General features: G+C 38.4%; 1 protein-coding gene across 14 annotated transcripts in view; it reads right to left on the bottom strand.

Annotated features, from left to right (window-relative positions):
- GPR160 (G protein-coupled receptor 160) overlaps positions 1–17,480 on the bottom strand; it is a 105,223-nt gene that overhangs the window by 63,989 nt on the left and 23,754 nt on the right. For all 14 annotated transcript variants that reach the window (XM_082459035.1, XM_082459038.1, XM_082459037.1 and 11 more), the window contains one exon: positions 1,716–1,830. Coding sequence is in view for 2 of the 14 variants with exons in the window: in XM_082459032.1 (XP_082315158.1) it covers positions 1,787–1,830 (44 nt within the window). In the remaining 12 variants the exon portion in view is untranslated. The remainder of the gene's footprint in view (positions 1–1,715; positions 1,831–17,480) is intronic.

The raw sequence follows: 17,480 nt of genomic DNA, 5'->3' as shown, positions 1-17,480 counted from the left end.
TTAGTTTAGGGGATGTCTAATCACCTTGACCTGCCTTCAGCAAGAATTCTGGTAGGTCAGTTTCACCAGAATCCCCTCTTAACCCCTGATGTTTCCTTGGTAACAGTCCATTCACTGACCTGACCCCCACCTTCTTCCTTGGGTATAAATTCCCCCCTTTTCCTTGTTGTACTTGGAGTTGAGTCCAGTCTCTATACACCCCCGACCCCAACTGCAAAATCCCATTATTGTGGTCCCCACACCTACTGCAGTCATCTTGAATAAACTCTGCCTCATTGTTCTTTAACAAGGATCATAAATAATTTTTTCTTTAACATATTCTCATGGCCATCAATCTACCTTGTCATTAAGTTATTAAGACACACAAATAATGTATCTATTTACACACACGTATATGTAAAGACAGTTATAAAAAATCATCCAATACCTATTTTCATAACTATAGGTTATAAAAGAACAAATGAAACAAGTTCTTTTGTACGCTCAATTTTCTTCCTATACTCAAATATACTATATAGTTTAACTTTACCCTCTCAGAAAAAGTTCCATTCCAGATTTGATATACAGGGGCACAGAATCATGGCTGCCACCTTGACAAACACTACCGGCCTTGGATAAGGAAAGCTGGGTGGAATGGTAAGACCATATGAAGTCCTCCTTGTGCCAACAAAAAAAACAGGCTTAGTTTTAAATAGCAAATGTTGGTTCAGAATGGGGGTGGGGAAGGGAAACGATGTGGGTTCATATTTATAAAGACCCACTTACTAAAAAGCATGTTTAGGATAAAAGAAAGAATTATCAGTATAAAATGACTGTACCCTTTACAGTCCTATCCAAAATTAAAGCTAAGGAATCGTACTTAAGTAGGCGACATCCAAGGGATGTTTCCTCAGTTTCCATTTCACCACTGACTCTCCAAGGGGAGCTGATTGGAAGGCCAGTACAGCAGGCCTGTCCCTGCAGGAGGGAAGCAACCCTGAGTGTCTCCTAGGGGCCAAGGAAGTGGGGCGGGGGCGGGGGGTCAGCCACAGCCACCGAGGCACTAACCAAGGACCTCTTCAGAAGAAGATGGGGAGAAAGAAGACAACAAATTTGAAATGGAATATGTAAGAGAACCATAAAGCTGGAAGAAACTTCAGAGACAAGAAAGATAAGGCCTAGGGGAGATATGCAACTTGAGGCAATAAAAAGCAGTCAAAGGGACTGTATGGAAAAATGTATGTTGGAAAATGAGGTTTTGGTCGTTTTACAATGGTTCCTGAACACCATAATCATGGAAACCAATGAAAACTTTCTTAGATGAAAATGTTAAACCCTACTTACTCCATAAACCTCTGAAAGTATTCAAAATTCCATTATTTTGTTCTTTAAAAAAACCTCCCCATAGAAGACAAAAAGCCTTTGATGGGCTACCCATCCCCCAATTTTCCCTTGAAAAATGTTCACATTAACTACTGGGATGCAAAGATTTATGAAGATACCCTTTTCCTGCACGATGTTTTAAACTACTTATGAATCAAGTCATGCTTCATATACAATTTAAGAAGTTAATGTGCAAGTCTTTTCCAAGGCATCTTTGGGCTTGCTGTGTGATCTGGCCAGTTTAGAAGTATTAGTAGGGCCTGAGGGAAACAAACCATGACTTCTTTTCACTGACCCAGTCTCTGCTTTTCCACTTATAACCCAATTAATTCTTAACAACACACCATACTTACTCTGCTTTCTCCAGTAGGTCTTTCTTGGCTGATCTTCCTATTTTACTTCAGTTTTACTGCCTTTAATTATCTCACTTTTGGTTCCTGGCATACCAAAATGCCACGTGAATAAGCTCTGTGTGAAAGATAGAAAATAAAATAACCGTCATTAATAGCCACCTAAATAACTGGAGTTCAGTGTAACTGCCTCCAGATCTCTGCTTAGAGAAACTGTTAACTATTTGTAGGATTACGACAAGTAACTCCTTTTTTCCAGCAAAAGGAAAAAGATTAAAAGTCACCAAAGACCCTGAGATATGGGTGCAGATAACATGGTATCTGTTTAAGGAAATACTGCTTACATTGCAGTTTTCACCCACAGGTTCAGAGTCTAAACTAGCAGCTCTCAAACTTTCATTTCAGGACCTTTTGACACTTGTTGCATGTTAACGTAACATTTTTTAAAGTGAAAAATTACTGTGTTTTCCCAAACAAAACAATTGAGTGAGCAGAGTGCCACTGTTTCACATTTCGCAAATTACTTTAGTATCTGGCTCAACGGCAGACAGCTGGATTCTCATCTATAAAATCAGCTGTGATATCACACATGTAGCTTTTGGAAAATCCACTGTACATTCATGAGAGTTTGAGAGTAAAAAAGAGGTATATAACTTCATAGCATAATTACAATCAAATAGTTGTGTTATGCAATCACAGAAAAGTTTCCTAACAAAACCATCTGCATTAAACAATAGGATGGGAAGATGAGCACAGTTAATTAACGTTCTGGTCTACTACTATACAGAAAACGGGATTCGCACTGTAGCTGGATTTGCTGAGCCTCACAAGTGAAGAAAGCCTCTGGGAGAAATAATGTATTGAGCCTTGTCCAGGGATTTTACATACCTTTTATCTAATCCTTACAACAATCATGAAGGGTAGATATTATTTTTTTGCACGAGGAAATGCTCGGGGGTTAACAAACTCATTTCCCTAGATGTGTGACTGCTAAGTGTTGAAACTTGAAGTTCAACCTCAGGTTTGATTTCAAAGCTCTTCAGTAAGCCACAATTATGGCTCAACTCACAACTGGAAATGTAGAAAGGGATCCAATTTATGTATGTGAAAGAGCTTTCCAAATAAGAGTGACTGTGTAGATTATTGGCACCCAAAGGATCAGATGAGAGCCCCTTCAGTGTTCTCTTCCCCTGCCACAGGGAATAAACAGGATGTGTTCCAGATAGTACAGCTCAAGACAGTGGGGCCTCTGTCAATCTGGGTCCTTGAGTGACTGTGTGGGGCAGTGGAGCAAAGCCCCAGGTGATTCAAAATGGATGCACAGTGTAAGCAAGAAATGAAGTTTGTTGTATCAAGCTGGAAGGATTTTGTGATTATATGTTATGGCCTATCCTGACGCATAAAATTCCTTATAATTCTCTGTACCCTTAACATTTCTTTAAGAATTAGCATGTATTATTTATAGTATCAGAATTTATAAATCTACAGTAGAAAAAAGAACTTTGAAAAGCAGGAAGGCAAATATAAGAAAACCAGCAAAATCAAAATTCAGTTTTAATTTCCACTACATTAATTGCTTTTGCACTGTATCGTTCTGAGATTCTTATATTTGCCTGTATTGGAAAATAAGGTCTTGATTCAGTGACCTAAATTTCCACCTTAAGAAAAAGAAGAGTAAGGGAATTCCCTCATAGTCCAGTGGTTAGGACTCCACGCTTTCACTGCTGAGGGCTCAGGTTCAATACCTGTCAGGGAACTAAGATCCCACAAGCTGCGTGAGGTGGCCAAAAAAAAAAAAAAAAAGAAAGAAAAGAGTAAATTAAACCCCAAAGTAAGCTAAAGGAAGGATATAATAAAGAACAGAAAACAATGAAATTTTAAAAACAAACAAAATAACAAAAAAAAATGAACCAAAAGCTGGTTCTTTCTAAAAACCAATAAAATTGTAAACCTCCAACCAAACTGAGAAAGACCTTAGCAAAATTAGGAGAGAGAGGACCTCAGCACAGATCCTATAAACATTAAAAAGATAATAGGGGACTATTAAGAATAATTTTATTCCGGGACTTCCCTGGTGGTGCAGTGGTTAAGAATCCACCTGCCAATGCAGGGGACATGGGTTCGAGCCCTGGTCCGGGAAGATCCCACATGCCGTGAAGCAACTAAGCCTGCACTCTAGAGCCTGCGAGCCACAACTACTGAAGCCCGTGTGCCTGTTACAGCCCGTGCTCTGCAACAAGAGAAGCCACTGCAATGAGAAGCCCGCACACCCCAACGAAGAGTAGCCCCCGCTCTCTCCAACTAGAGAAAGCCCGCCTGCAGCAACAAAGACCCAATGCAGCCAAAAATAAATATTTTTTAAAAAGAATTTTATTCCAATAAATGAGACAACTATGATGACACACAAATTTCTGGAAAGACATGAACTACCAAAACTCAAACAAAAAGATCCCTAAAAATCCCTATTAAAGAAATTGATTTTGTACTTAAAAACCTTCCCACAAAGAAAATTCTAGGCTCAGATGTCTTCACTGATGTATTTTGCCAAACATTTAAGGAAGAAATATCAAGCTTAAAGAGAACAGAAGAGAGAAACACATTCCAACTCAGTTTACAAGACCAGAATTACCCTTATAACAAAACCAAAGACATTTCAAGAAAACTAAATTACAAAGCATCATCCCTCAAGAATATAGAGGCAAAAATCCTTAATGAAAAAATTAAATTCATTAATAAATGAAAATAGTAATATAACCTAATACATCACAGTTTATGCAATCTTAGTTTAACATTAGAAAATCGACGTAATTCATCGTGTTAACAGAGTAAAGGAGAAAAACTATATGATCATCTAATAGATGTAGAAAAAGCATTTAACAAAATCCAACATGATAATAACTCTCATGAAAACAAATAATAGAAGGGAACTTCCCAACCATATAAAAAGCATCTACGAAAAACCCACATCTAACCTCAAATGCTGAAAGAGTGGGCTTTTTCCTCCCAAGACCAGGAACAATGCAAGGATGTCCACCCTCCAACCCTCATCAACATTTTATTAGAGGTCCTAGCCAGTGCGGTAAGTAATTAACAAGAAATAAAAGGCATGTAGACTGGAAAGAAAGAAGTAAAGCTGTCTTTAATCATGGGTGACATGATCATGTACTTAGAAAGTCTGCAACAAGAGCTACAAAAGGTAACAAGTGAATTTAGCAAGGCTGCAGGTTAGTTTTTTAAAAATTGTATTTCTATATACCAGTGATAAATAATTGGAAATGAAATAACATTTGCCATAGCATCAAAAATATGGAACATTTAGGGATAAATTTGACAAAGCACAGGCAAGCACAGTATTCTGAATATTTTAAACATTGCAGAAATGGCACTTGTGTTGCTTTTGTGTAATTCGTGGACAAAGACTTACAGACAGATGCAAAAATAAATCCTCCTTTGCAACCCAGAACTCATTCTTCAGTGTGAGTTTTGATACAGAAGAAGGAACATGATACCTAAAACAGGTTCAAGTGATGGGGGTATTTATACACATAAAGGTTGCTTCCAGGACTATAAAATTGATAATTTAAAAGCATAAAATATGAGGGAAATTATCAGCTATACTGATTTAGTACTCTAATTTTAATGTTGACATGAAACAAGGATGGCTTCTTTTTTAAGGCTTGTATCTTAAGAACACAGTGTCTGGACTTTAAAAAGGTACTGGCATAAAGGAAACACTCCCATTTACCACTGCAACAAAAAGAATAAAATACCTAGGAATAAACCTACCTAAGGAGACAAAAGACCTGTATGCAGAAAACTATAAGACACTGATGAAAGAAATTAAAGATGATACAAACAGATAGAGAGATATACCATGTTCTTGGATTGGAAGAATCAACATTGTGAAAATGACTATACTACCCAGAGCAATCTACAGATTCAATGCAATCCCTATCAAACTACCAATGGCATTTTTCCCAGAACTAGAACAAAAAATTTCACAATTTGTATGGAAACACAAAAGACCCTGAATAGCCAAAGCAATCTTAAGAAAGAAAAACATAGCTGCAGGAATCAGGCTCCCTGACTTCAGACTATATTACAAAGCTATAGTAATCAAGACAGTATGGTACTGGCACAACAACAGAAATATAGATCAATGGAACAGGATAGAAAGCCCACAGATAAACCCACACACCTATGGTCACCTTATCTTTGATAAAGGAGGCAAGAATATACAATGGAGAAAAGACAGTCTCTTCAATAAGTGGTGCTGGGAAAACTGGACAACTACATGTAAAAGAATGAAATTGGAACACTCCCTAACACCATACACAAAAATAAACTCAAAATGGATTAAAGACCTAAATGTAAGGCCAGACACTATAAAACTCTTAGAGGAATACACAGGCAGAACACTCTATGACATAAATCACAGCAAGATCCTTTTTGACCCACCTCCTAGAGAAATGGAAATAAAAACAAAAATAAACAAATGGGACCTAATGAAACTTAAAACTTTTGCACAGCAAAGGAAACCATAAACAAGATGAAAAGACAACCGTCAGAATGGGAGAAAATATTTGCAAATGAAGCAACTGACAAAGGATTAATCTCTAAAATATACAAGCAGCTCATGCAGCTCAATATCAAAAAAACAAACAACCCAATCCAAAAATGGGCAGAAGACCTAAATAGACATTTCTCCAAAGAAGATATACAGATTGCTAACAAACACATGAAAGGATGCTCAACATCACTAATCATTAGAGAAATGCAAATCAAAACTACAGTGAGGTATCACCTCACACCAGTCAGAATGGCCATCGTCAAAAAATCTACAAACAATAAATGCTGGAGAGGGTGTGGAGAAAAGGGAACCCTCCTACACTGTTGGTGGGAATGTAAATTGATACAGCCACTATGGAGAACAGTATGGAGGTTCCTTAAAAAACTAAAAATAGAATTACCATATGACCCAGCAATCCCACTAGCAGGCATATACCCTGAGAAAACCATAATTCAGAAAGAGTCATGTACCACAATGTTCATTGCAGCACTATTTACAATAGCCAGGACACGGAAGCAACCTAAGTGTCCATCAACAGATGAATGGATAAGGAAGATGTGGCACATACATACAATGGAATATTACTCAGCCATAAAAAGAAACAAAATTGAGTTATTTGTAGTGAGGTAGATGGACCCAGAGTCTGTCATACAGAGTGAAGTAAGTCAGAAAGAGAAAAACAAATAACGTACGCTAACACATATATATATGGAATCTAAAAAAAAAAAAAAGGTTCTGAAGAACTAGGGGCAGGACAGGAATAAAGACACAGAGGTAGAGAATGGACTTGAGGACACGGGGAGGGGGAAGGGTAGGCTGGGACGAAGTGAGAGTGGCATGGACATATATACACTACTAAATGTAAAATAGATAGCTAGTGGGAAGCAGCCGCATGGCACAGGGAGATCAGCTCAGTGCTTTGTGTCCACCTAGAGGGGTGGGATAGGGAGGGTGGGAGGGAGAGGCAAGAGGGAGGAGAAATGGGGATATACATATACGTATAGCTGATTCACTTTTTTATACAGCAGAAACTAACACACCATTGTAAAGCAATTATACTCCAATAAAGATGTTAAAAAAAAAAAGGTACTGGCATAGCCCAATGATACGTACTGATCTAGGGTGTGATAGCTTAGGAGTAATCTGATTTCAACTTAATGCATGTTTAGAGGGTGTCTAAAATTCAGAACCAGTCAGATCCATCTCCTCTGACACTAAACATGGTCCTAAAGTAAATTGCTTGAGGAAATTGGATCCCAAAGATTACAGGTGGGGAATTTATTTAAAGTGTGTCCATATTCTATGGGAGATCAAAGAAGCTGACCTAGAAGAACTGTGGACTGACTGACATGACAACTGTGGACTGAGCAAAAGTTCTTTTTGAAAGGGCTATCTTATCTTGAAGATTATGACTCAAACCTCGGAGGAACTAAGTGACTGGCAGTGGAAGGAATCAGAACACGTGAAATTCCTTTAAAATGTATTGACCTAAATAATTTTGCCTGTTTTATACAATTTAAAAAAATCCTTTACACTTACAAATAAATAAACAAAATATTTAATAAAACAGAAATTAAAGAAGATCTAAATCCATGGAGACATATATGATGGATTGTAAGACTCAGCCAGTTTTTTTGTAGAAATTGGCAAGCTGATTGTACAATTTATATGGAAATGTAAAGGACCTAGCAGAGCCAAAATAATTTTTAAGAACAACAAATTTTGTGAACTTACACCACCTGATTTTAAGACTTGCTATAAAGGTATAGAAATAAAGAGGGGGTATTAGCATAAGGATAGTCCTATAAATCAATTGAACAGAAGAGAATCCAGAAGTAGACCCACATATTTATGGTCAATTGATTCTCAACAAAAGTACAAGGTAATTAATGGGGGAAAGGATAGTCTTTTCTAAAAATGGTGCTGGAAACCATATATCCATATGGGAAAAATTAACCTTAACCCTTACCTCACACCATACACAAAGTAAACTCAAAATGGATCATAAGGCTAAATGTAAAAGTGAAACTGAAATTTTTAGAAGAAAACAGGAGACAATCGTTGTGGTCCTAGCTAGATGTATTAGTTCCCTAGGGCTGCCATAACAAATTACCACTGGGTAGTCAAAACAACAGAAATTAATTTTCTCACAGTTCTGGAGGCCAGAAATCTGAAATCAAGGTCCCAACAGAGCCATGCTCCCTTTGAAGGCTCTAGAGGAGCATCCTTCCTTGCTTCTTCCAGCTTCTGGAGGCTCCTGGCATTCCTTGGCTTGTGACAGCATAACACTTATCTCTGCCTCCATCATTACACAGCCTTCTCCCTTGTGTGTGTCTGTGTGTGTCCTCTCCTCTTTTTGTAAGAACCTAAATCACTGGATTTAGGGCCCACCCTATTCTGTTATTACCTTCATTACATCTGCAAAAACTTATTTCCAAATAAGTCACATTCCAGATAGACAGGAATTCTGGGGGGACACTAGGCACCCACTATAGTGGGCATAACTTTCTCAGGATGTGCACATGTGCTCGTGCACATACACAAGTTGATAAACTGGACTCTGTTGAAGAGCAAATACTTACTTCTCTTTGAAAGCACAGTTAAGAAAACAAAAAGGCAAGCTACAGACTGGGAGAAGATATTCACAATAAATATCTTACCAGTGACTTGGTCTCAGAACATGAGTGGACTCTTAAAACTCTAAGACAATTAGCCCATTAGAAAAATGGGCAGAAAATTTTAAGAGACACGTTGGGGAAATGAAAACCACTATGAGATGCTGCTGCAACACCCACTAGAAGAGCTAAAATCTAAAAGACTGACAATACATGTGTTGACAAGGAAGGAGAACAACCTGACATTGCTTAAACTGTTTTGAGATTTCTTACAATGTTAACATTCAATTACCATTTTATCCAGTAATCCTACTCCTAGGTATTTACCCAAGAAAAATGAAGACATATATCCACAAAAAGACTTGTACACAAATGTGTGGCAGCTTGATTTACCATGGCTACAAACCCCATATATCCACCAACAGGAGAATGGATAAATAAACTGTAATATATCCATATGGTGGAATACTTTTCAGCAATAAAAAGAAATACATGCTACACAGGGATACATGCTACACAGGGATAAATTGAAAAAACACGCTGAACGAAAGCATCCTGACACAAGAAAGTGTGGAATTCCATAATTCCAATTATGTGGAATTCTAGAACAGCAGAACTAATCTGTAGGGCCAGACAGACAATCAGTGGAAACCCAGGGCCAGGATGGGGCAGAGGCACCAGGGAACTTTTTGTAGAGATGAAAATGTTCTAAAAAAAAAAACCAAAATGTTCTTTATTTGGATTGGGGTGGTGGTTCAACAAGTGTATATACATCTTTCAAAATTCAAACTGAACGTGGAAATGGGTGTGTTTTATTAATTAATTTTTATATATTATTTATTTATTTATTTATTTTTGGCTACGTTGGGTCTTTGTTTCTGCGCACAGGCTTTCTCTAGTTGCGGCGAGCGGGGGCCGCTCTTCATTGTGGGCTTCTCACTGGGGTGGCTTCTCTTGTTGAAGAGCATGGGCTCTAGGCGTGTGGGCTTCAGTAGTTGTGGCACGTGGGCTCAGTAGTTGTGGCTCGCGGGCTCTAGAGCGCACGCTCGGTAGTTGTGGCACACGGGCTTAGTTGCTCCGCGGCATGTGAGATCTTCCCGGACCAGGGCTTGAACCCGTGTCCCCTGCATTGGCAGGAGGATTCTTAACCACTGCGCCACCACGGAAGCCCTATTAATTTATTTTTAAGGCTGTTCATCTCATAATATTGCATTTAAAAGTAAAAACCTGGAATTACTTTAAATATCCAGCAATAGGAAATTGGCTACATAAATTATGATACAACTTCCAATGAAGCTGCTTCTTTTCTTTCCAAGAAAACAGGAGCAGGAACATAAGCATCACCTAGGAGCTTGTTATAAATACACAATCTCAGGCTCCAACTTGGACCTACTGAATCAATCTGAATTTTTAATAAAATCTTCAGATGAATCATATATACTGATAATAGAATGAAGAATGCCAGCAATGGAGAAAGCACAGTGGCAATCTAATTTACACGTCAGGGCCCTCAAAAGGCTCAGGAATTGTTGGTCCAGGTAACTTTGAAAAGGAATGCAAAGATGGGGCTAAAAACAAAAGGATTAGTTGCAAATGAAATAAACAGATCCCAGATCCCTTCCGCGACTCAGTGCAACAGGTAACTCTCTCTCCCCAGCTGTGGAATGAGAATGGAGGTCTTCTCCTCTGGCAAGGGTAAAAGAGAGAGTCTCTAGAGTGTGGCCAAGATTTGAGGATGAAGGAGTACCGTGCTGAAAATGGAGACTGAGTAAAACTACACACATTAAAAGCTGAGGCCTCTCCAGCCTCATATCCCCACTTGGATTTCAGGAATACCATTATCACAAAAGATAAAGATCCAAAAATCCTTCTAGAGGGATCAGCCCAAGAAGAAATATCTAAAGACAGTGAAATTGAGTCTTCCTTAAGGAAACATCCCAGATGCCCTACTCATATGCATCACTAGACTTCCACAGGGCCCCAGACATTCGAAGAAAATCTCTACAATGAAAAGTCAAACCCAAAAGCAGAAAAAAGATAACTTCGAGGAAAGAGACACAGTGCTAGAAGAAAACATTATTCAGAAACTCATTGTTTTCAGGGAGAAAGTACTGCATCCATGAAACAAGAAGAGGAGGCTATTTAAAACAACATTCACAGAAATCACTCTTGGAAAATAAAAGTCTGACGGCAGAAATGATAAGCTGAACTGAAGAGTTAGAAAATAAAGTTCAGGAAATTTCCCAGAAAAATGTAGAACAAGAAGATAAAGGATAATAAAATAGAGAACAAATTTAGCAGGTGCAAAATCTGAATAATAGGAGTCACAGAAAGAGAATAAACTGGAGGGGAAGACATCAAGGAAGAAGAGGATGAACATTTTCTAGAACTGAAGGTTTTTCAAGATTGAAAACCTTCCACCTTGATGGAAGAAAACAGACCCATGCTGAGATACATCAGAAATTACAAAACAGTGATAACAAAGAGAAGAGATAACCAGTTTCCCAAGAGAAAACAACAAGAGGAAGTTTTATACAAAGAATTAAGGGATGGAATGGATATCTTGAAAACCAATAAATTAAAGGAAAAAATAAAGCATTTACCCTGCCATATATGAGATGTACCACTTGGTAACCAAGTAGTAGATGAGGGGAAGCATCTTTTTAAAGAGTGTTCCAACTTATAAATGAAAAATAAGTTGTAGACCTGGAATTCCACCCATGAATTAACAGATGTAGGCATTAAGCACCTATGGCTCTGATCTTCACAACAGGAGAGTAATCAGACATTTTGTGCCTCCTATAGGCTGAACCTGAGTCTGATCAAATCTCTGGATCCAGCTGCCAATTTGCAAGAAAGGCAGAGGACACAAAACTGGAAACAATCCAGACTTCTATCAACGAGTCAATGGATAAACAAAAGAGTGGTATATCCATGCAACGGAACACTACTCAGCAGCAAGAAGGAAGAACTATCAGTACATGCAACAACACAGATGAGTCTCAAAATAACTATGCTGAGTGAGAGAGGCCAGGCAAAACACAGAACGCACGCTGCATGATTCCATTTATATAAAATCTTAGAAAATACAAACTCACTTAGAATGACAGAAAGCAAATAATCAATTGCTGAGAAGATAGGGAGGGGTAGGAGGGAGAAATTACAAAGGGGCACAGGGAACTTTGGGGGTGATAAATATGTTTACTCTCCTGATGCTGGTGGTGTTTTCATTGGTGTAGACATATGGCAAAAGGCATCAAACTGTACACATTAAATATGTGCAGTTTATTGTATGTCAGTTATACTTCAATACAGCTGTTTTTAAACAAGGAAATAAATACAGAGGGACATACTGAGCTGCACCATGAGTGTGCAATCAGCAAAAGTCACAGTGGAAAACTCTAAAGGTCAAGTGGTCCAGTTCTTCAATAGAAGGAATGGAGAAGCGATCTATAGATTAAAAGAGAGACTTGAAAGACATCTCAAATACTTTTTAGAGAAAGGGTGAGACTAAACTAAAGTCTCCAGGGACACACACTTGGGTGATAAAACTATTTTTTAGAAATGCAAGAAAGGGGGCTTCCCTGGTGGCGCAGTGGTTAAGAATCCTCCTGCCAACGCAGGGGACACAGGTTCAAGCCCTGGTCCGGGAAGATCCCACACGCCACGGAGCAACTAAGCCCATGTGCCACAACTACTGAGCCCATGCGCCACAACTACTGAAGCCCACGCGCCTAGAGCCCGTGCTCCACAACAAGAGAAGCCGCTGCAATGAGAAGCCCGTGCACCGCAATGAAGAGTAGCCCCCACTCGCCACAACGAGAGAAAGCCCACGTGCAGCAATCGAGACCCAACACAGCCAAAAATTTAAAAATAAATAAAATAAATTTTTAAAAAATGCAAGAAAGGCTTCAGCCATAAAAAAGAATGAAATAATGCTATTTCCAGCAACATGGATGGACCTAGAGATTATCATACTAAGTGAAGTAAGTCAGAAAGAGAAAGACAAATATCATATCACTTATATGTGGAATCTAAAATATGACATATATGAACTTATCCATGAAACAGAAGCAGACTCACAGACATAGAGAACAGACTTGTGGTTGCCAAGGGGAAGGGGGGGTGGGGGAGGGATGGATTGGGAGTTTGGGGTTAGCAGATGCAAACTAGTATATATAAGATGGATAAACAACAAGGTCCTACTGTATAGCAGAGAGAACTATATTCAATATCCTGTGATAAACCATAATGGAAAAGAGCATGAAAAAGAATATATACATGTTTAACTGAATCACTTTGCTGTACAGCAGAAACTAACAAAACATTATAAATCAACTATGATAAAATAAATTAAAAAAGAAAAAGAGGGCTTCCCTGGTGGCACAGTGGTTGGGAGTCTGCCTGCCAATGCAGGGGACACGGGTTCGAGCCCTGGTCTGGGAAGGTCCCACATGCCGCGGAGCAACTCACATGCCGTGAGCCACAACTACTGAGCCTGCGCGTCTGGAGCCTGTGCTCCGCAACAAGAGAGGCCGTGACAGTGAGAGGCCCGCGCACCGCGATGAAGAGTGGTCCCCGCTCGCCGCAACTAGAGAAAGTCCTCGCACAGAAACGAAGACCCAACACAGCCAAAAATAAATAAATTTATAAAAAAAAGAAAAGCAAGAAAGAGATTACTCTGAGTCAAGTTATTTGGGGGAAGGGGCTCATGGAACAGAAGCCTAGCTCTTTATCTGAGTGGTAGTTACCAGGGTGTTTGCCTTATGATAATTCATTAAGCTGTATATTTTTGTGTATGGCTTTCTGTAGCTGTATTTTATTTTTCAGTAAAAAGATATTTGTGTGTGTGTATAATCAGAATGGGGTCAGGCTCCTCAGCAACACCAGAAGCCAGAGATACCTTTACTCTAAGGGATTGTTAACTTCAACCAAATAATAACACTTTTCTGCAATAAAAACCACAGGCAAAATAAAAAGAAAATGAACTGGGAAATAAAATTACAAAATATAATCTCTTAGAAATCAAACAGGGAAAAGATCAAAAGTCCAATAGCGAAATAGTAAAATGAGCAAACGATTGGAAGAGACAATTCACAAAAAAGGAAAATGAGCTATTAAACATATGAAAAGATGGTCAACATCATTCATAAGGAAAACCAGAAACTTAAACTATACTGTCTGCCTCTTAAAAAGATAGGCAACACCCGCACCCCCAAATTCATCAAGAGAGTTTATCTGTGAGACTGCAGGAGTATAGAAAAACTCCTTTGAAAAGCAATTCGACAATATCTATCAAAATTGCAAACATACGTGTATGTCCTTTGAGCCAACAATTCCACTCCTAAGGGTTTATCCTATAGATTCACTTGCATGCATGAAAAATCAAGTGTTTATACGATTATTCATGGAAGCACTGTTCAGAATAACAAAGGAATGGAAATAACCTAAATATCCAACAATAAGGAAACAGTTAAATAAATTATGACATATCTATCCAATGCAATACTATGCAGTTATTTTTTCAAAAGGAAGAAACTCTCCATATACTGACATGGACATGTCTCCGAGACACATTATTAAGGAAAAAAGCAAGATACAGAATAGTGCATAGAATACACCATCATTTGTGTAAAAAGGGTGAGAAAAAAAAACAGTTCCATATATGCATAAAGAAACCCTGGAAGGACACTTAAGTCAGAAAACAATGATAACATGGGCAGGAATTTGGTAGATGGGGTCATGGATGGAATGGAGACTTCAATACCCTTTTCCTACTATTAAAATTCTCTTAACCATGTGAATGTATTAATTATTCAAAAAAATTAAATACACTGAATAAGGAAAAAAACTAAAGTTATCTACAAATCGGTACAACTCCCAACTATACAAACTAAGTATCTGATTTTCTTTTAAAAGCTTTTAAGTCTTTAATGGAATTAAGTCTTTAATTCAAAGTCAATTAAGTGTAGATATAAATCAAAGCTATTTTTAGATATGTGAAGACTCAAAAATGTCTGCATCACACAAAGTTCTTAGGAAGCAAACGGAAGGCATATTTCATCAAACCGAGGGAATAAACTAAGAAAGAGAAAGACATGGGATCCAGGAAACAGGGTATTCATTAGCAAAGAGGAAGAAGGGTCCCTTGGTGGGAGAAGATTAGATACACCAGGTGTAGAGCACACAATCTAAATTAGAGTAGCACCTGTGGCTACAAGAAGATGAAAATTCCAAATACCTTCGAGCGTACTTAAAGAGATCTACAGAAAAAGGAAGAGTTTGCAGTTGAATTACTGTGAAGTATAAAGAAACAAAAAAGAAGAAAGACCACTCAAAGGAAAACAAAAAAGTTGTTCAGGAAAGTAAACATAATATACAACATTGGTTAGCTGTTCTTGCAGTCATTATAACGTTAACATTATGAATGTGTACTGATCTAACCCTAACTGTAACATAGTTATATTGATAGCATGGGATCTGGAAAGTGTTCATGGGTATAGTGATGGTGGAAGTGGGGCTTGCCAGCAAGGCAGAAGAGCCCTAAATAATCATCTTCCCTTTAGGAAGTCAACAGGTGAGACTTAAACTAAAAACTGTGGTATAAGCATGTTACCAGAGGTACAGAGGTAAATACTATCAGCTAAAGGAGTTGAAGTTGCCTGTGGGGAGCAGGCAGAGAAACAGCTTTTTTTTTTCCCCTTCTGTAATAAGCCTTGTGACCCAACTAGACAATCCTTTGAATAATGTATTTTTGTTACTTGGGTAAATATTAAAATTATATTTTTTAATGAAAATAAAGAAATTTTATTTTAAAAGAAAAGACTGTATTTCATCTACTTTAGGGCACACTGTTCCCCAACATTTTTTTTTTTTCTAGTTGCGGTGAGCAGGGGCTACTCTTCGTTGTGATGCGTGGGTTTCTCGTTGTGGTGGCTTCTCGTTGTGGAACACGGGCTCTAGGCATGCGGGCTTCAGTAGTTGTGGCACGCAGGCTCAGTAGTTGTGGCTCGCGGGCTCCAGAGCGCAGGCTCAGTAGTTGTGGTGCACGGGCTTAGTTGCTCCGCGGCATGTGGGATCTTCCCGGACCAGGGCTCAGACCCGTGTCCCCTGCATTGGCAGGCGGATTCTTAACCCCTCTGCCACCAGGGAAGTCCCTCCCAACATTTTTTATATCTCCTAGGTCGGGATGCTGATGGCATCTCACAATCACTGTTAGCCAGCTTGTGGCTTGTTACTGCCCATGCAGGAATGAACTCAGGGGTTATTCCAGGTGGCATGTCTGGGCAAATACAGTCACTCAATGTTTTGGTCAACTACCATTTAAAGACCATTTCAGAAGTCCCAGTTGCTGTTTGAAACAAGCTCTGTTGACATCTGGTAGGATCAGGAAGCATCAGCATTTGCAGACATAATAATGGAACACTTTTTTCTTTTTTAAACAGCTTTATTGGAATATAATTCACATATCATACAATTCATCCAATTAAAGTGTAAAATTCAAAGAGAGTGGAGCACTACTAAATGGTGTAGCATCCAGTGCTTTTCATGGTGATACTGGGGGGAAAACACAGGTACTGAAGACTAAATTGACATGTAATTTAGAAAAGTTGGACACTCAATGCGAAGAAGTTCTAGGAAGACCTTAACCAATTAATTTTGCTTATAACTTCCTAATTAGATATATACAAAAAAGGTATGACAAAAAAAAAAAACTATGACTAATAAATCTAAAGGAGCTCTTTCGATAAATATAAGAATTTAAAACAAACAAACAAACAAAAACCCCACTGCATCATAATTTGGCAGGATATTCTTTTTAGTGGTACATAAAATAATAATGTCTTACAATTGATGGCATGTTACAATGGATGAAATATGGTAATAAATCTCATTTAATAAAAAATATATTTTAAATTAAAGAAAACATACAGAGATATTATATAACCATTTAAAATAATGTCTTTGCGGGCTTCCCTGGTGGCGCAGTGGTTGAGAATCTGCCTGCTAATGCAGGGAACACAGGTTCGAGCCCTGGTCTGGGAAGATCCCACATGCCACGGAGCAACTGGGCCCGTGAGCCACAATTACTGAGCCTGCGGGTCTGGAGCCTGGGCTCCGCAACGAGAGAGGCCGCGATAGTGAGAGGCCCGCGCACCGCGATGAAGAGCGGCCCCCCCTTGCCGCAACTAGAGGAAGCCCGTGCGCAGCAACGAAGACCCAACACAGCCATAAATAAATAAATAAATAAAATAAACTTATAAAATAATGTCTTTGAGGTCTATTTAATGAAATGGAGAATTGTCAATAATATAGAACAAAAAGAAGCAATATTAAAAACTATGTATGGTACAATTCAATTTTGTTTAAATATATGTAGACTGGATGAAAATATACCAAATTTTAACAATGGTTATCCTAGGTTATTCTTATATAGGTTAGCCCTATATTTTTCATCTTTTCCTACAATGATTTTTTATTTTGTGATCAGATAGCCACTTTCTTAAATAGCTACAATACCATTATTTTACCCAGGACATTAGTTAGTAACATAATAATACTATCTAATACACAGTACATATT

Source organism: Balaenoptera physalus, assembly GCF_965194825.1.
Source record: "Balaenoptera physalus genome assembly, chromosome: 4".
In the NCBI taxonomy this organism is placed as follows: domain Eukaryota; kingdom Metazoa; phylum Chordata; class Mammalia; order Artiodactyla; family Balaenopteridae; genus Balaenoptera; species Balaenoptera physalus.
Note: the sequence above shows the minus strand (reverse complement) of the source record. Positions and strands in the feature narration are given on the sequence as shown.